Here is a 13,486-nt window from a genome sequence, read left to right as displayed (position 1 = left end):
CCAATGACAGAGCGGAGACTAAGGGACTTGAGCACATCCCACTGTTCAGCCGATCCGGCAAAAGGTAAGCCCCTCGGGTTTTTTGTTGTTGTCTTATGCCGAGCTGTAAAGCGTACCTTGTGCCTTTGTGTTTTTTGACACAGGGCTGTCTCTCTCAGCTGGATCCTCCCCGCTGCATTCGCCCAAGGTCACCCCGCACACCTCTCCGGCGGCACGGCGCCGCAGTCACACGCCCAATCAAGTCGGCTTCTCCATCGGTGGCGGAGGAGGAGGCGGTCCCCATCACCACCACGGCCACGCCAACCCGCACGCGTTGACCCACGCGCACCAGCACCACGTGCACCAGCACGCTGCCCTCCCGCAGGGTCACGCGGCCCACCCTGGCCACGCGGCCCACGTTGGCCACGCGGCCCACGCGGCCCATCCTGGTCAAGCGGCTGCTCAGGCGGCTGCTCACGCGGCTCATGTTCAGGGCCACGGCAGCCACGCTCCGCACGGTCACGCTGGCGCGGCCGCCCCCGTCCCGTCCACCCAGAGCTCGGCCGTGGCCGACCCCCTGGCTCAGGCAGCGCGCGTGCAGAACGAGACTGTTGGGGGCACCACCTACTTCTTCACCGAGCCGGGACTCAGTCAGCACCCTGGCATGGTATTCCAATTCACTTTTGTTGTTATTGTGAATATTGCATTCATTGTTATAGTGCATAATAATCAACCACCTGGGTGGCGCCTTGGTTTGTGTGTGTGACTTGCAGTATGAAGGTTGCGATTTTAATGAGCACTTTGTGGGAATTCAACAGTGAAACTTGTACTATCGGAATGTGTAATTCCTACCACTGGCTCACGGTAATGAGCAGGGGATGAGCACTACCCCCCTGCCCATTTTTAAGGAGAAACCACTTAGACTGATATTCATTTTTCAAATGATTTAAGCAGTTTGGAAATCTTCTGACATGATTGTAGCGTGTATGTAATGGTTGTTCACAGATAATGTTGCTGTGAATTACCCGTAGCAGAGATCACCTCAGCAATGTTTTTGTTGCTGTTTATAAGGGTATACGTGATGTGTAGCAGACAACACGAGAGTGCTACACAAATGAGACGATGCTGTGGGGAACCATTTGGCTTTTTAAACACAATTGCAGCACGCTCGATTTAGAACCTACAGGACAGTTGCTTGTAATTCAGTACACATTGCCTCCGGAGAGCTACACTGTTTACTCTTTTAAGTGGCATTCCCTGGGTGGTTTACTTTTCTGCACAGACATTAATAGAATTAATTAAATCGCTTTATGTGCCACAGTTTTCCTTTGGGGCCAAGATTTACCTTCAACGTGGAAGAGAGTAATAACAAAGATAACGTTGTTGAAATTGGCCTCAACTCGTCAGAGAGTGATAGTTTAATCTTTTAGTAACTATATTATTTGGTTAATCGCAGCCATGAATGAGATAACATACAGTTTTGGTTATAACTGGAGGAACTTGATCAAATGTCATTTTGAAAGTGGCCTGACAATTGTGAAACATGCTGGAATGTGCAATAGTGATACCATACTGTGTGTGGGGGCAGGCGGGTCTGGGTGTGCGCCGCTACTTCTCCTTGCCTTTGTTTACAAGTCTTAGTTTTTTAATGTTCTTTAAGGGGCGACAATATAAACACATAAGACACTGTTCCTGGCTAGGCCAAGTTTCGTCACGTATGTGCATTAAACCCAACGAGCGGGGCTTTCTCCCAGGAGCTCACAAGTTCATGGGCGCACCGTATTTTCTGGTCAGGATTCAATGAGATGTGCGCTCTACATTGCTGTACCCAAATCTAAGGGACAGCTTGTTACACTGTGTTAGATATGTTTTTTTTTAAGTGATGGAATTTAACTTGCCAATGACCAAATCACCTGGAATGTATGCAATCTTATCAGATTTCGGAAGCCAAGTAGGATTGAGCCATAGACATTGCTTGGATGGTTGACCACCAAGCACAAACCAGTTGTCACAAGGCTTGCAGGGCTACGTTGGTGGCCAGTTGAAGGCAGTGCAGCAAAGTCCTTTGTTGGACTGTACTTTTGTGCTTCTGTGTCTATGTTCACTACCTTCATCCCATACCAAAGAAGCGTGGTGAAATATGTCCAAATAACCCTCACAACTTACACAAGCTGGACAAGGAAAGGCTCTCATTGAGCAATGAACTGACAAAAGGGCTGTGCATGTGACATGTACATTAAACAAAAATCGATGCTGGAAGCCTGTATTCTTGGTGGCACAGCTGTTTGTTATAATCCATATCTCGTGTATAATAATGTGTACACAGTATATAAACATATGTGCTCTCTTTTAGTGCTGGTAAAGGTAGTTCTGATATTTGCATGGCATTAATCATCATCTATAATGAATATTTAGAATTCCCTTTACCTTAATTTTGCCCACAAAGCTCACTGAGTGTCAAGGCTCTTATTCAGGAGGGTCTTGCATTGGGATATTTTACGAATTCTGTTCATGAGTGTTTTGACTTGTGGAAACAGACTGGATTATCTCTCACAAGCACTAGTACAGCTTGATTGAATGTTCACTCACACTTACTTAACCATATGGATGTATTGGCGGTGCACTGGTGCAGCATAACACACCGGTCCTCATAAACTGTCTAAAATCTAAATTTTAACTGACATTCGTCTTCCGACTGCTTCGACATCACGAGAACCGATTTTGACGCACCCCACAAGATTTTTTGACCGGGGTTGCGAATCGCAGGAAATTAATTATCGCTAAAATGTTGATTTTTTTTTATATCGCACACCGATGTACCACCAATATGTTCATTTGCGTAACAGTGAATTGTTGTTGGCAGGTTTTCCCTTCCTATCATGTGTATCCTTCTCCCTCGGCGCAAGTGGCATACATGCAGCCCAAGGCGAATGCCCCTTCTTTTTTCATGATGGACGAGCTGCGGCAGGTGTGTTTCACTCTTCTCACACGATGGCACTAACCTCAACGTCGTCATCAGCATACCGCGATAGAAACTTCAACCATTTGAAAATATTTATAAAACACACATTGTTATGAGTTTGTAACAAAAAAAAAATCAGTTTTGCGATTGGATGACTCTCATTCAAGCACCGGTGGTGGTTTGTACTTTTTTTCCACACACCGTGGACGGTAACTTTGCAGTCGATGATGGTTCTTTTATAAGCAACGGTGCACTATAGAAACTAGTTCCTTTAGCAGCATGTTACACTGTATTGTTACTAATTTGAACAGTGCCCTTTAAAAACTGTTTGAGAGTTTTTGTACTTAACTGGCCTCTTCCCTCAGGACATTTATGGAGACCTAATTTCCCAATAAGTGTTGTTGATATTTAATAACCTTATGAAAACACAAGCGACATTGCCCTTCATATGCATTGCAAAAGGTGTTGTTTTGGCTTATAAAACTGCCAGCAACAGGCCTCGAGGGTAGGAACTTTAGATCCATCACAATTTAAACATGAAACCTGCTGCTTATAGTATCTCGAGAAGGCTTCTGCACGGCCAAAATTACTATGAGACACTTTTGTAATATGGTGAATGTAGGTGGCCTGTGATAACGTAGGTAAAACTATGCTTACTTAGTGTTCGCAAAAAAATCATTGCTTATTAATTTGCCAAACCGTATTTGCACTCACAGCGTAGTTCTCAAGAGAAAATTGTCCAATAGTTCAAACGGAATGTGTACATTTTTATTAAATAGGATTTTTATTTTTGGCAGGATCTAATCAACAGACATCTCTTAACCATGGCTCAGATAGACCAAGCTGAAAACCCGGGTAAGTGTTTTTTTGCCACGCAAATCCTTTGAATGTATTATAGCACACGTAATATTTTCTTATCTTTACCCTTGCAGCTTTCATGTTCTTGGTTTTCATTGCTTCATGAGTGTACGTGTGTGTGCCATGAGGATGTCTGATTTTACTTGGTTCGTTGCATTGTTAGTTGGTTTGGAACACTGCACATCCTTTTTTGGCAGATGTGACCTTTTGGTCAGTGACCGATGCCTGATTTTCATGTCCGCTAATGTGGTTACATTGGGCAAGCCTTCACGCATCAAAGCATAGTTATTGTATATAATTTCAATTTAAAGTGGCCTAGTTCCTAAAAATCAGTCTTGGTGTGGACCATGATTTGTTTGCAAAAAAGTGTTACATATATAAAGCAAATGTGTAATAAAAAAATCACTTATGTTTTGTGTGCCCTTCTGCACTGTATGGAAGTTGAAGTCGTGTTCAGATTGACATTTTAAAAATAAAAATCAACAACACACGATTGCTTAATCAAAGGACAATGCATGCCACTTTTGCGTCCAGTTTTATTGCGTGGTGTACTTGCATATAATTGCGGAACCCATGGATATTTTGCATTCAAGAGATGGTACAATTTCTTTTTAAATAGGTTTGAAGTCACAGATTTGATTATAATTCAAGTTTTAAAAAAATAGTGGTACTTTGTATAAACCGTCACATTTATTGCCCATAGTTGCACTTTAAAAGCTGATTTCACATCACAACATTATCAAGATTTAGTCCTAACCTTTAAGTTTCAACACATCGTTGCACATATAATATCAGTTTAGCATGCCTCATTGTGTCACAGCCTCCAGGCGAGAAGTTGCATATCAGACGATATTGCTAAACAACCACGGGCTCCCACGTTTTCCATTTTCAGACATCCCAGCAGAGGTGGACAACTACCACAGTCTGTTTCCACTGGAGCCACCACAGACGAACCCAATGCAGAAGTCTGGCACCTTTGGCTACACCACCACCTGCTACAAGGCAGTCAGCAGCAAAGATGGCATGGCTTACTGCCTGCGTCGAATTCACGGTGAGACGTTTCAAGAGTTCCGCTGAAATCCATGCTCGGAGACAATTCGTTTGGAGGCAGGTTTATTTTACCAGCTTTGGTGTAAGATTATGCATTGACAATATGCGTACACTCTAAAATTCATGCTTGGATTCTAGTTTCCATCTTAATAGAAAATAGCCTCAAGCACATAAAGACTGTCGAGCTGAGATTGCATCGGTACTTAATTTTTTTGGTTTCCAGTTTAATATATTCTTCTGACAATTAAATATTTTGCATGTTATAATTACATACAAATGGCCTGTTTATGAACGTGTTCTTTTCTAAAGTTAGTATATTGCAGTGTCTTTTTTTGTAATAGCTTTGCTTGCCAATATTAAATTTATATCCGTAGATTATATTTAATATTAAACACTTGTGCTCTTGGATGATAAAGGTAATCCTTTTCACGGATGAACACAATAAGGGCAGAGATTGATGACGCGTAATCTTTCCGCACGTAAGACATGAGTCACCGAAAGCTGCGTGATGAGTGCTCTGCGCAAATGTACATGACTGACACCTCCACATTTGTATGGCACCTGTTCATAACTTCTGCCGTTGGGTTGTGTGTAGGCTACCGTCTGACAAACACCAAGTGCATGATTCTCATCGACATGTGGAAAAAGCAACAGCACTCTAACATCGTGGCCTTGCGAGAGGTTTTCACCACCAAGGCATTCGGTGAACATTGTAAGTCTTGCTGTGCTTTCCAGGAAAGAGAGACAAAACAATATTTGAAAACTTATTTGCCGAACATTGGCCCCTTTCTTTAAGATGACTCCTAATGTCTTTTGAATTGTGAAAATATGGTTTCACTTCATCGTCATTCATTTCCTAGCATGCATATGAAGTGTTATTTTTTTTTGGTCTGCTTAATCGAAATTTTGTTGTTGTTGTTGCATTAAATAAATAATGATTGTGGCGCAAGCTTCCTTCGAATCTGTGTTGAAAAGGATTTCAGGTGGGCTCTAATTGCTGATTTTCAGCGTTAATGTCTCTTGAGGAAAATGGCTAACATCTGGCATTCTGCAGTACAATATATGCCTTTACGTTTATGTAAGCGTTACTGTTTAAACAAAACACAAATGATTTTGCAGAAATAGAAACACCATGTTTATTGTTGGAAGTGTTTACGATTATTTAATGTAGCCCCTAATTACTGGCTTTCAGCATCATTATAGTCCTTGTAGAAATATAGATACATTAGGCATTCTGCAGATAAATGCATTCGCTTTAATATAAACATTTTGGGTTTTTTTAACGAATACTGTGATTTTTGCAAAAACAGACATACCACACTCACCGTCGAAGTGATTATGCTGCATTGTCATTGGTGTAAAAAAACACAATGTTTTGCAGCCCTTGTGTTTGCGCACGACTTTCACGCCGGAGCTGAAACTCTCATGAGCAAGCACTTCAGTGACCCCAACGCAGACGCCTTCTTCAACAAGAGAAAGTGGGGTGAGAGCACGGAGCACACTTGGCCGATGTGCACATCACAGAGACGCTTGTGCTAATTTCTCACAAACCATGAAGTCTGCATCAGAGCAGTAGAAAAATGTCAGCCATATCTAGTGGAAGCAGGGATCTGATTTCTGCTTTAGGTTAGAGTGGGCCAAGATGCCGTTCGATTCCATTCTTACGTTTGGCAATATGCTCAGGAGCTAATTGCCTATGTCAAGATCTCCTGGCCACGAGGGGGCTTCAGGAGAGAGTTTGTGTAGTTTTGCTATTCCTCCATTGAAGGCGCACGGACTATGGTGGTTTCCTATATGGTCCATAGTTTGTGTTGTGTGGGCACAGTTGCACTGGCTTGTCTTTAATGAAGGAGATGTAGACATTGACCTATTCGTGTTCTGATGCGGTTGATGGTACACTCGGTGTCTTTGAGGAATGCCAAAACCAGGAGGTGCGATGTCTGGGTTTGAGATCCGCGTTGTTCCACTCTGTTCGCCAGCGTTCTTTCGGATCTGGGTGACATTCTGTGATGGTGACAGCAGCACGATCCCAGAAGGGGGGATCGGGACTTGAGTTGGTGGCAAGGTACATTATTGTGGTCTTGGTTAATCAGTCAGCTGGCTTTGGAAAGAAAACGTGTCAACTTCCTTGTACACATTTACATGTCTGCAGATAATTAATTGGTAGTAGAATATTCGTCACAACCGGGAGCCAGTGGATTAGTTTTGGTTTCGGTGTTTCGGTTTTGATGCACATTGCATTATTTAATTGTGCATCTGGCAGTTTTATGTACAAGCTCCTGGACTAGGTTGGAGCTCAATACTCGGTGGCAATACTCAATTCCACTAAGTAAATCGGTGCCATGGTGGCAGTTCTCAGCACATAAGCTCCAGGTTGCTCCTGCAAGTTTCTTTAGTTTTGCAAGTTTTGCCTGGTGCAATAGGGCTATGTCATTTGCATATATGGACTTGTGAGGTTATGTACTTGGGAGGTCACTTACATATGTCAAATAGTGATGATGCTTGGATAGAGCCTTGAGGAAGGCCACTGTTTATCATTCTCTTGCAGTTTTGTTGCAGAGCATCTCATTGAGTGGGTGTACATTAGAACGGCGTCCGATGATTTAGGCTAACTTCAGCAGAAGGCCATGATGGCAAACAGTGTCATAGGCAGCAGAGAGGTCAGTTTTCTGTTGAGTCTGGAATCCAGTTTCAATGAGGGTGGTGAAAGCAACGATCTGTTCACTGCAGCTATGCCCTGTTGGAAATCAGTCTTGTATGGGAGGCAGTTTGGGATCGATAATGGGGAAAGTGTGGCAAGCATGGCACGTTCCATCAGCCTGGCAGAGGTGGAGGACAAGAGCCATCATGGCCTGTAGCTGTAGGGCAAGTTGCTGTTTTCCAGTTTACAGTATGGCAATGACTTGGGGCTTGCTTCCATTCTTTCGGGATTTTGCCTGTCCTATGTATGACGGTGAACGATGCCGTTAACGTCTCCTTTTTTATAACGTATGACCGAGGGCTTTGTTAGGATGGTCTTGGCCGCACTCTGGGTCGTGTGACCTGAGGGAGGAAGGGCTGTGGGTGGAAAATATCTAATTAACACATTGGTATTGATATTTTTTGAGAATTTAGAAGCCACTGATTTTCTATATTTTTGAGTCTTAATGTAATGTAGGGCTCTGAAATGTCACGTATTTGAAGTCTAACTTCCATGTGACTTGTCTTAGTGACTTGCTGCAAACATCTTGTGCATGTTACACACGTGATTCGATGCGATACATGCATCGAATCACGTGTGTAAGAATCAATCTTTTCTAATATATGTGCATTGTAATGCGTTCATGTGATCCCCTGGAACCACGGTGGCTGCTATATTCACCGCATGGTAAAACAAAATAATCTTGTGTGTTGAATCACGACAATTCATCAAAATGTAAGGGTGGTGAATCATACCCCTAACATACAATGTGTGCCTTTTACAACCTTTGTTATTAACTCTAATCACATATGCAATTTTAAGCATTAGATGTGTTCTTCATTTGTGTACCATGAAATAGCATATTTCTTTTGGCCCATGTTAAATATCAAAATGACAAATCTTTATTCAGAAGTATCATGCAAACTGCTTTTGTGGTTATGTAACTATTAATAATGTTGCCATTTGACAAAGTGGTTTATACTTGATGAGGAGGATGACACAATGCATATGCTGCTGAACGCTCAAATACCATAAGTTAGAAAGCGGTTAATTGTCTTCCTGTGCGCTGTGGAAACAGCTTGCGGAGAGTTAGTCAACAGAAAACCCCAATCCTACATCACTTCCATATATTTTTCTTTGCATGAGTGGTTGGGCAACTGTTCCTATGAATATCTTCCCAACTGCATTTTTTAAATGTCCACATTGTTTTTTTAAACAATGCATTTATACAATATTGTTTCAAGAAATATTGATTCGAAGCTTTCGTGACTGCAGGAACCCATACTCTTTGGTTCTTTCGGTAAAGTCACGTAGGTAGAAAAATAATTAAATGTGTTATTATTTTTCAAGAAAACTTTATGGTTGATGTTGCCTGAACCACACATTTCTGGTTTCTTTTTGTTCAATTTAACTTTAGGGGATGTGTTGAAGCATGTGTTTTTTACAGTCTAGCGTTTAACAACAACAACAACAAACATTTTCTGCTTTGTTCCACCTTGGTTCATGCGTAGAAATAGTCGGAACTGAAAAAAATAGTTGTGGTTTTTATTTCCCTAAAATTGAACCCAATTCTCCATTCTTGTAATGTCCCCGGGCAGCATTTTCTTACAATGCGTATTGAAAAATCAAAATGGTTTTATCGTTACAAATTTAATAAGATTCCCAACTTTTTGGTTTTGTGCAAAAGGTTTCTTCAGTGGGCTTTTTCTGTACTTACTATTTAGTATCCGGTCATTTCTACATTGTAAATCCCATTGTGACAACAGAATATAAATCAAAAGTCTAAGTGTATTACTTTATAGGAATTACTAGTGGTAGGACTGTAATAGAATAACAGTTCCCCAGCACCGCCCCATACCCAGATGCCCCCCTTCTGCGTGCCCCCCCCCCCATGGTGTGGGGGTAGTACCGGGGTTGGGCATGCGCCTTGCAGCCAATCAAAAGCGTTCTACAGGTCGATCGCTCACCGAGTCGTGCAATTCTCTCATCTGCTTATATAAGAGCAATTTTGGTTAAGCTACCCTTAATACAATGCAATTTGGTGATGCTGTATTGACAGTGGTGCATAAGTATGGAAAGAACCCGCCAAAACATTCATCAATAGCATTGCCTTAAAAGAAAAAAAAATCTGGAAAGACAATTTTTTGGGCACATACTTCTCTTAAATGTGTTATTAAGAAGGGCCATTGCCAAAAGCATGGCTTTTATTTTCTTTTAAGGCACTGTTATTGACGAATTTAAATAATGTTATACAACATTCTCAGTAAGCATTTTACAATGGCAATTTTCTCAAATTAGCGTTTGCACTGTCCTGCTTTCGGAAATATTTGAGTTTCAAAAGGCCTTATTCTAAACATCTTTGTTACTGATGTCTATGAAACTAGTATGCTGTGTTCTGACCATATCCACCTTGTACACAATCTTTAAAAATACATATCCAGCTATCTGCAGATATTAGTGGACTTGGCAGTCTGCGAGATTGTCGCCATAAAAGAGCCTGTCATTGTTCACAAGAACAGGTCACTGTGTTCTGTGGCTTCATATCACATGTGGCATGAGAGTATTGTCGAAGTTAACAGTGGCCTTTTAAAAACTCGAAAGAAGGCATAGAGATTGACTTACCTTTAGTTGGAAATAGCCTTTTACACTTGAGTTTACAACTTTTAATAATGTGGAATATACAAAAAGTATTAAATTGATTTATAATCAGTCTTCTGTTCACATGTATTGAGTATCAAACAATCCATTTTACTAACCATCATTATTAAGACACCGCATTGTTAAGTTGCAATTCCATCGATGTCCATCTCTGCCCTCAATGTCAGCTCTCGATGTATGACATACTCGAAAAGCAATGCCCTCCCGTGTTTTATTTTTTATCCTTGTTATGTTCTTTTCGAATATCACACTCGTACATGTTGAGACACTTAAGGCATTGAAAGGCCATATTGCTTATGCCTGCAGGTCAGGTGAACGGACCCCTCCCTCGGCAGCATGCCGGCTTACTGCCCGAGTCTCTCATCTGGGCATACGTGGTGCAGCTGAGCTCTGCCCTGCGCACCGTGCATTCTGCTGGCCTGGCCTGCCGCGTCATGCACCCCAGCAAGATCCTAGTTGGAGGGAAAACACGGTAGGGACTTTTGCCATACTCTTGTCAAAGAATGCGATGCTGTTTATTAGCTGTATTGATAAACCTGTCGTCCAACAGCTTCTAACTGCTGTCCAGCAGTCTTATCCCAGAATACATGGTGAGATCTTTGCCAAGCTCTTGCCAAAACAGGGTGACATTTGCTTCGGACGAACAGCTAAAATTAAATCCAGGACAGTTCGGAAGTCACATCTGAGCAATAAGTCATTTTGGGTGACCCTTAACATGTATACATTTACATAATAGCTTTGTTAACCGTGGGATATGAAATTAAATAATCACTTTGATTGGTTTTTATTTGATTGTCTTGGACTGATTGGCTCGGTTTAGTCATTTGCTTAATTTAATGTATTAGAGGCACATTGAGCACAGTTTTCATTACTCGGTTGTGGCAATGATTGCACTGCACTGCAACATAACATCAGAGGTTATTCGCTTGTGAATACAATGTGTAGTACAGCTGACATATGCGCGAACACGACTCCACACTTTTAAGCACGGCGTATTTTTTCCTGTGCTCGAGTTATTTAATATCAACATTTACATGTTTCTTGCTTGTACACAGTTTTGCATGTTTATTCCAAAAGTAATTAATTTCTGACTTGGACCTGTTCTTAGAAATAAATGTACTCTCAATGGACTCTTCCCTTTTTATAAATAAACTTTGAAAAATTAATTTTCTGAGCACGTTGGCCACTTCTCGGGTTGAATCAGGGGGCATCGCCACACACTTCATTACCAACGTTGATCATCAGTCGTGCTAATTACCCTGCATCGTCTCTGCATTCCCGATGGCAAATTAAACGGCTACGCTTGTACTCTCGTTGCATTAACAGGTTACGTGTGAACTGCGTGGGGATTTTCGACGTGCTCACTTTCGACGGCACCCAAGCTTCTCCGCTGGCACTAATCCCACAGTACCAGGTCAGTGCACGGTGTGCGCGCGAGACGTGCCTGTGTGGTGACAGCAGCTTCACACTGGTGCTCTCTTTACCACTGGGAGCTCCAGTGATGGGCACTATAAGCCATCGTGGCAAATGAGGCATTTCCAGGATACAAATTCCAGAGTTGCACGATTCGGAAAGGGTGCCGTGGACGTGTGGCGACACCCAGCGTTTCGGACTGCCATGCTGCTTCTTGTGGTTTTTATTCATGCCCAACTGAGATCTCATTTATTCTTCACCGAAGTGATATTTCATTATTTGGACCTTTTTTCAGCGACTGAGCAATTCATGTTTGCAATAAAACCTGCGGAATTTGTGGCTTTAGTTTAGGACGTTATTATTGAAAGTAATGGGACCGCGTGTCATTTTCCGCAGGGATATTTATATATGTTATAGTTTATGTTCATACAAAGTTATCTACTATAAATATAACATTATAAAGTCATTTTATGTTATTTGCATAAATCTTATATCATTAGATTTAAGCATGTATAAGCATAATAATCGAGTTTATTCTTTGAATTCGTGCATATACATACCTGTCAACTCCTTATCAGTGCGTACCTTATTATAGACCAATTCAGACTTTATTGGTCACCCCGTGCCCTTATAAATCTCAACATTAATCCTACAACGTCCCATCACAAGGGAGAGACACAAACAAAACCCATTTTTTGCCCGTATTGAAACGGCTGCACGCAGTATGGACCTGAAAACTAAATTTCCCTGTACAAAAATACGGGTAATCCTTATGGGTTGACAGCTATGCATATGCCTAGTCACATTATTATGGTTGCAGGAAGATGAAATTGGCTAAACAAACAGTGTTATTCGTTACATAATGCTTCGGTTTTCAAATCGAATTAGTCAAGTTACAATGTCCGTACTATTGTAATTATCTTTAGTCTACCTAAGTCTCCACGACTGGCTATTATCAACATCAGAATCGCTGTTTAGAGCTTCACTGTCGTGCCATTCATCAGCAGCTCACCGAGCACTATCTGCAATTATAAGATGATATTAGTTTAAGAGATTACTTGGTAGGGTGGGAGAAGATAATAATAAAAATGCCCTTTGTTTGTATATATATAAAAGGGAAATTTGTGATTATGTGTGTCTGATAAAAATGTTTAGCGTACTTCCCGACATGCAACAAACTGGAAATTTGCCATGTGGGTACTTTCCAGACTGTACACCATGCAAATATTATAAAAATACACTTTTGGGGGGGGCTCAATAATGCGTATATTTTTTTCACGGCAAGTGAGCTGTGACGTCAAATATGTCACGTGACCCGCGTATGTGGAAGCGGAACGCATTGTAGTGTAGTGGTTAGCGCACTCGGCGACCCGAGTTCGATTCCCGGTCACGGCCACCACCGGTGACGATTATTTGAACCGGTCCTGGGCCTCCCCTAGGTCAATGCAGCCTCAAACAATTAACTGGTGTGGTGTGTGAACATCGCCACTGGGGAGACAAAGGCGGCCGGGCGTGGTGTTGGCCACCCACCCCCTCGTGTGCCGCACCGGCCTTCATAGGTGCTCGCTAACAGCACTTGCCCCCTACAGGCTACACGAGGGATTTTGTCTTTATCCTGCGTAGCGATTAGCGTGCCGCGCTACGAACCCGGCGACCCGAGTTTGATTCCCGCTCACTCCCACCACCGGTGACGATTATTTGAACCGGTCCTGGGCCTCCCCTAGGTCGACTCAGCCTCAAACGATTAACTGGTGTGGTGTGTGAACATCGCCACTGGGGAGACAAAAGTGGCCGGGCGTGGTGAATCCAAGTCCCGGGCGAAGCCGGGTAGTAAAGCTAGTTTATCTATAAAAGCAGCCTCCTTTTTCCTTGGTCCATAATTCCAC

At 42.3% G+C, this 13,486-nt stretch overlaps 1 protein-coding gene across 2 annotated transcripts in view; it reads left to right on the top strand.

The window, feature by feature from the left end:
• PAN3 (poly(A) specific ribonuclease subunit PAN3) overlaps positions 1-13,486 on the top strand; it is a 31,743-nt gene that overhangs the window by 7,495 nt on the left and 10,762 nt on the right. Inside the window, exons 6-14 of one of the 2 annotated variants that reach the window (XM_078602978.1) lie at positions 11-64; positions 159-646; positions 2,843-2,947; positions 3,739-3,796; positions 4,692-4,850; positions 5,445-5,561; positions 6,231-6,332; positions 10,494-10,659; positions 11,514-11,601. In XM_078602978.1, coding sequence (XP_078459104.1) covers positions 11-64; positions 159-646; positions 2,843-2,947; positions 3,739-3,796; positions 4,692-4,850; positions 5,445-5,561; positions 6,231-6,332; positions 10,494-10,659; positions 11,514-11,601 — 1,337 coding nt within the window. Of the gene's footprint in view, positions 1-10; positions 65-143; positions 647-2,842; positions 2,948-3,738; positions 3,797-4,691; positions 4,851-5,444; positions 5,562-6,230; positions 6,333-10,493; positions 10,660-11,513; positions 11,602-13,486 lie in introns of both variants that reach the window. The other variant, XM_078602979.1, reaches the window with a different exon arrangement.

This window comes from Lampetra planeri, chromosome 19 (genome assembly GCF_965212315.1).
Source record: "Lampetra planeri chromosome 19, kcLamPlan1.2.h2, whole genome shotgun sequence".
Classification (NCBI taxonomy): Eukaryota; Metazoa; Chordata; class Hyperoartia; order Petromyzontiformes; family Petromyzontidae; genus Lampetra; species Lampetra planeri.
Note: the sequence above shows the minus strand (reverse complement) of the source record. Positions and strands in the feature narration are given on the sequence as shown.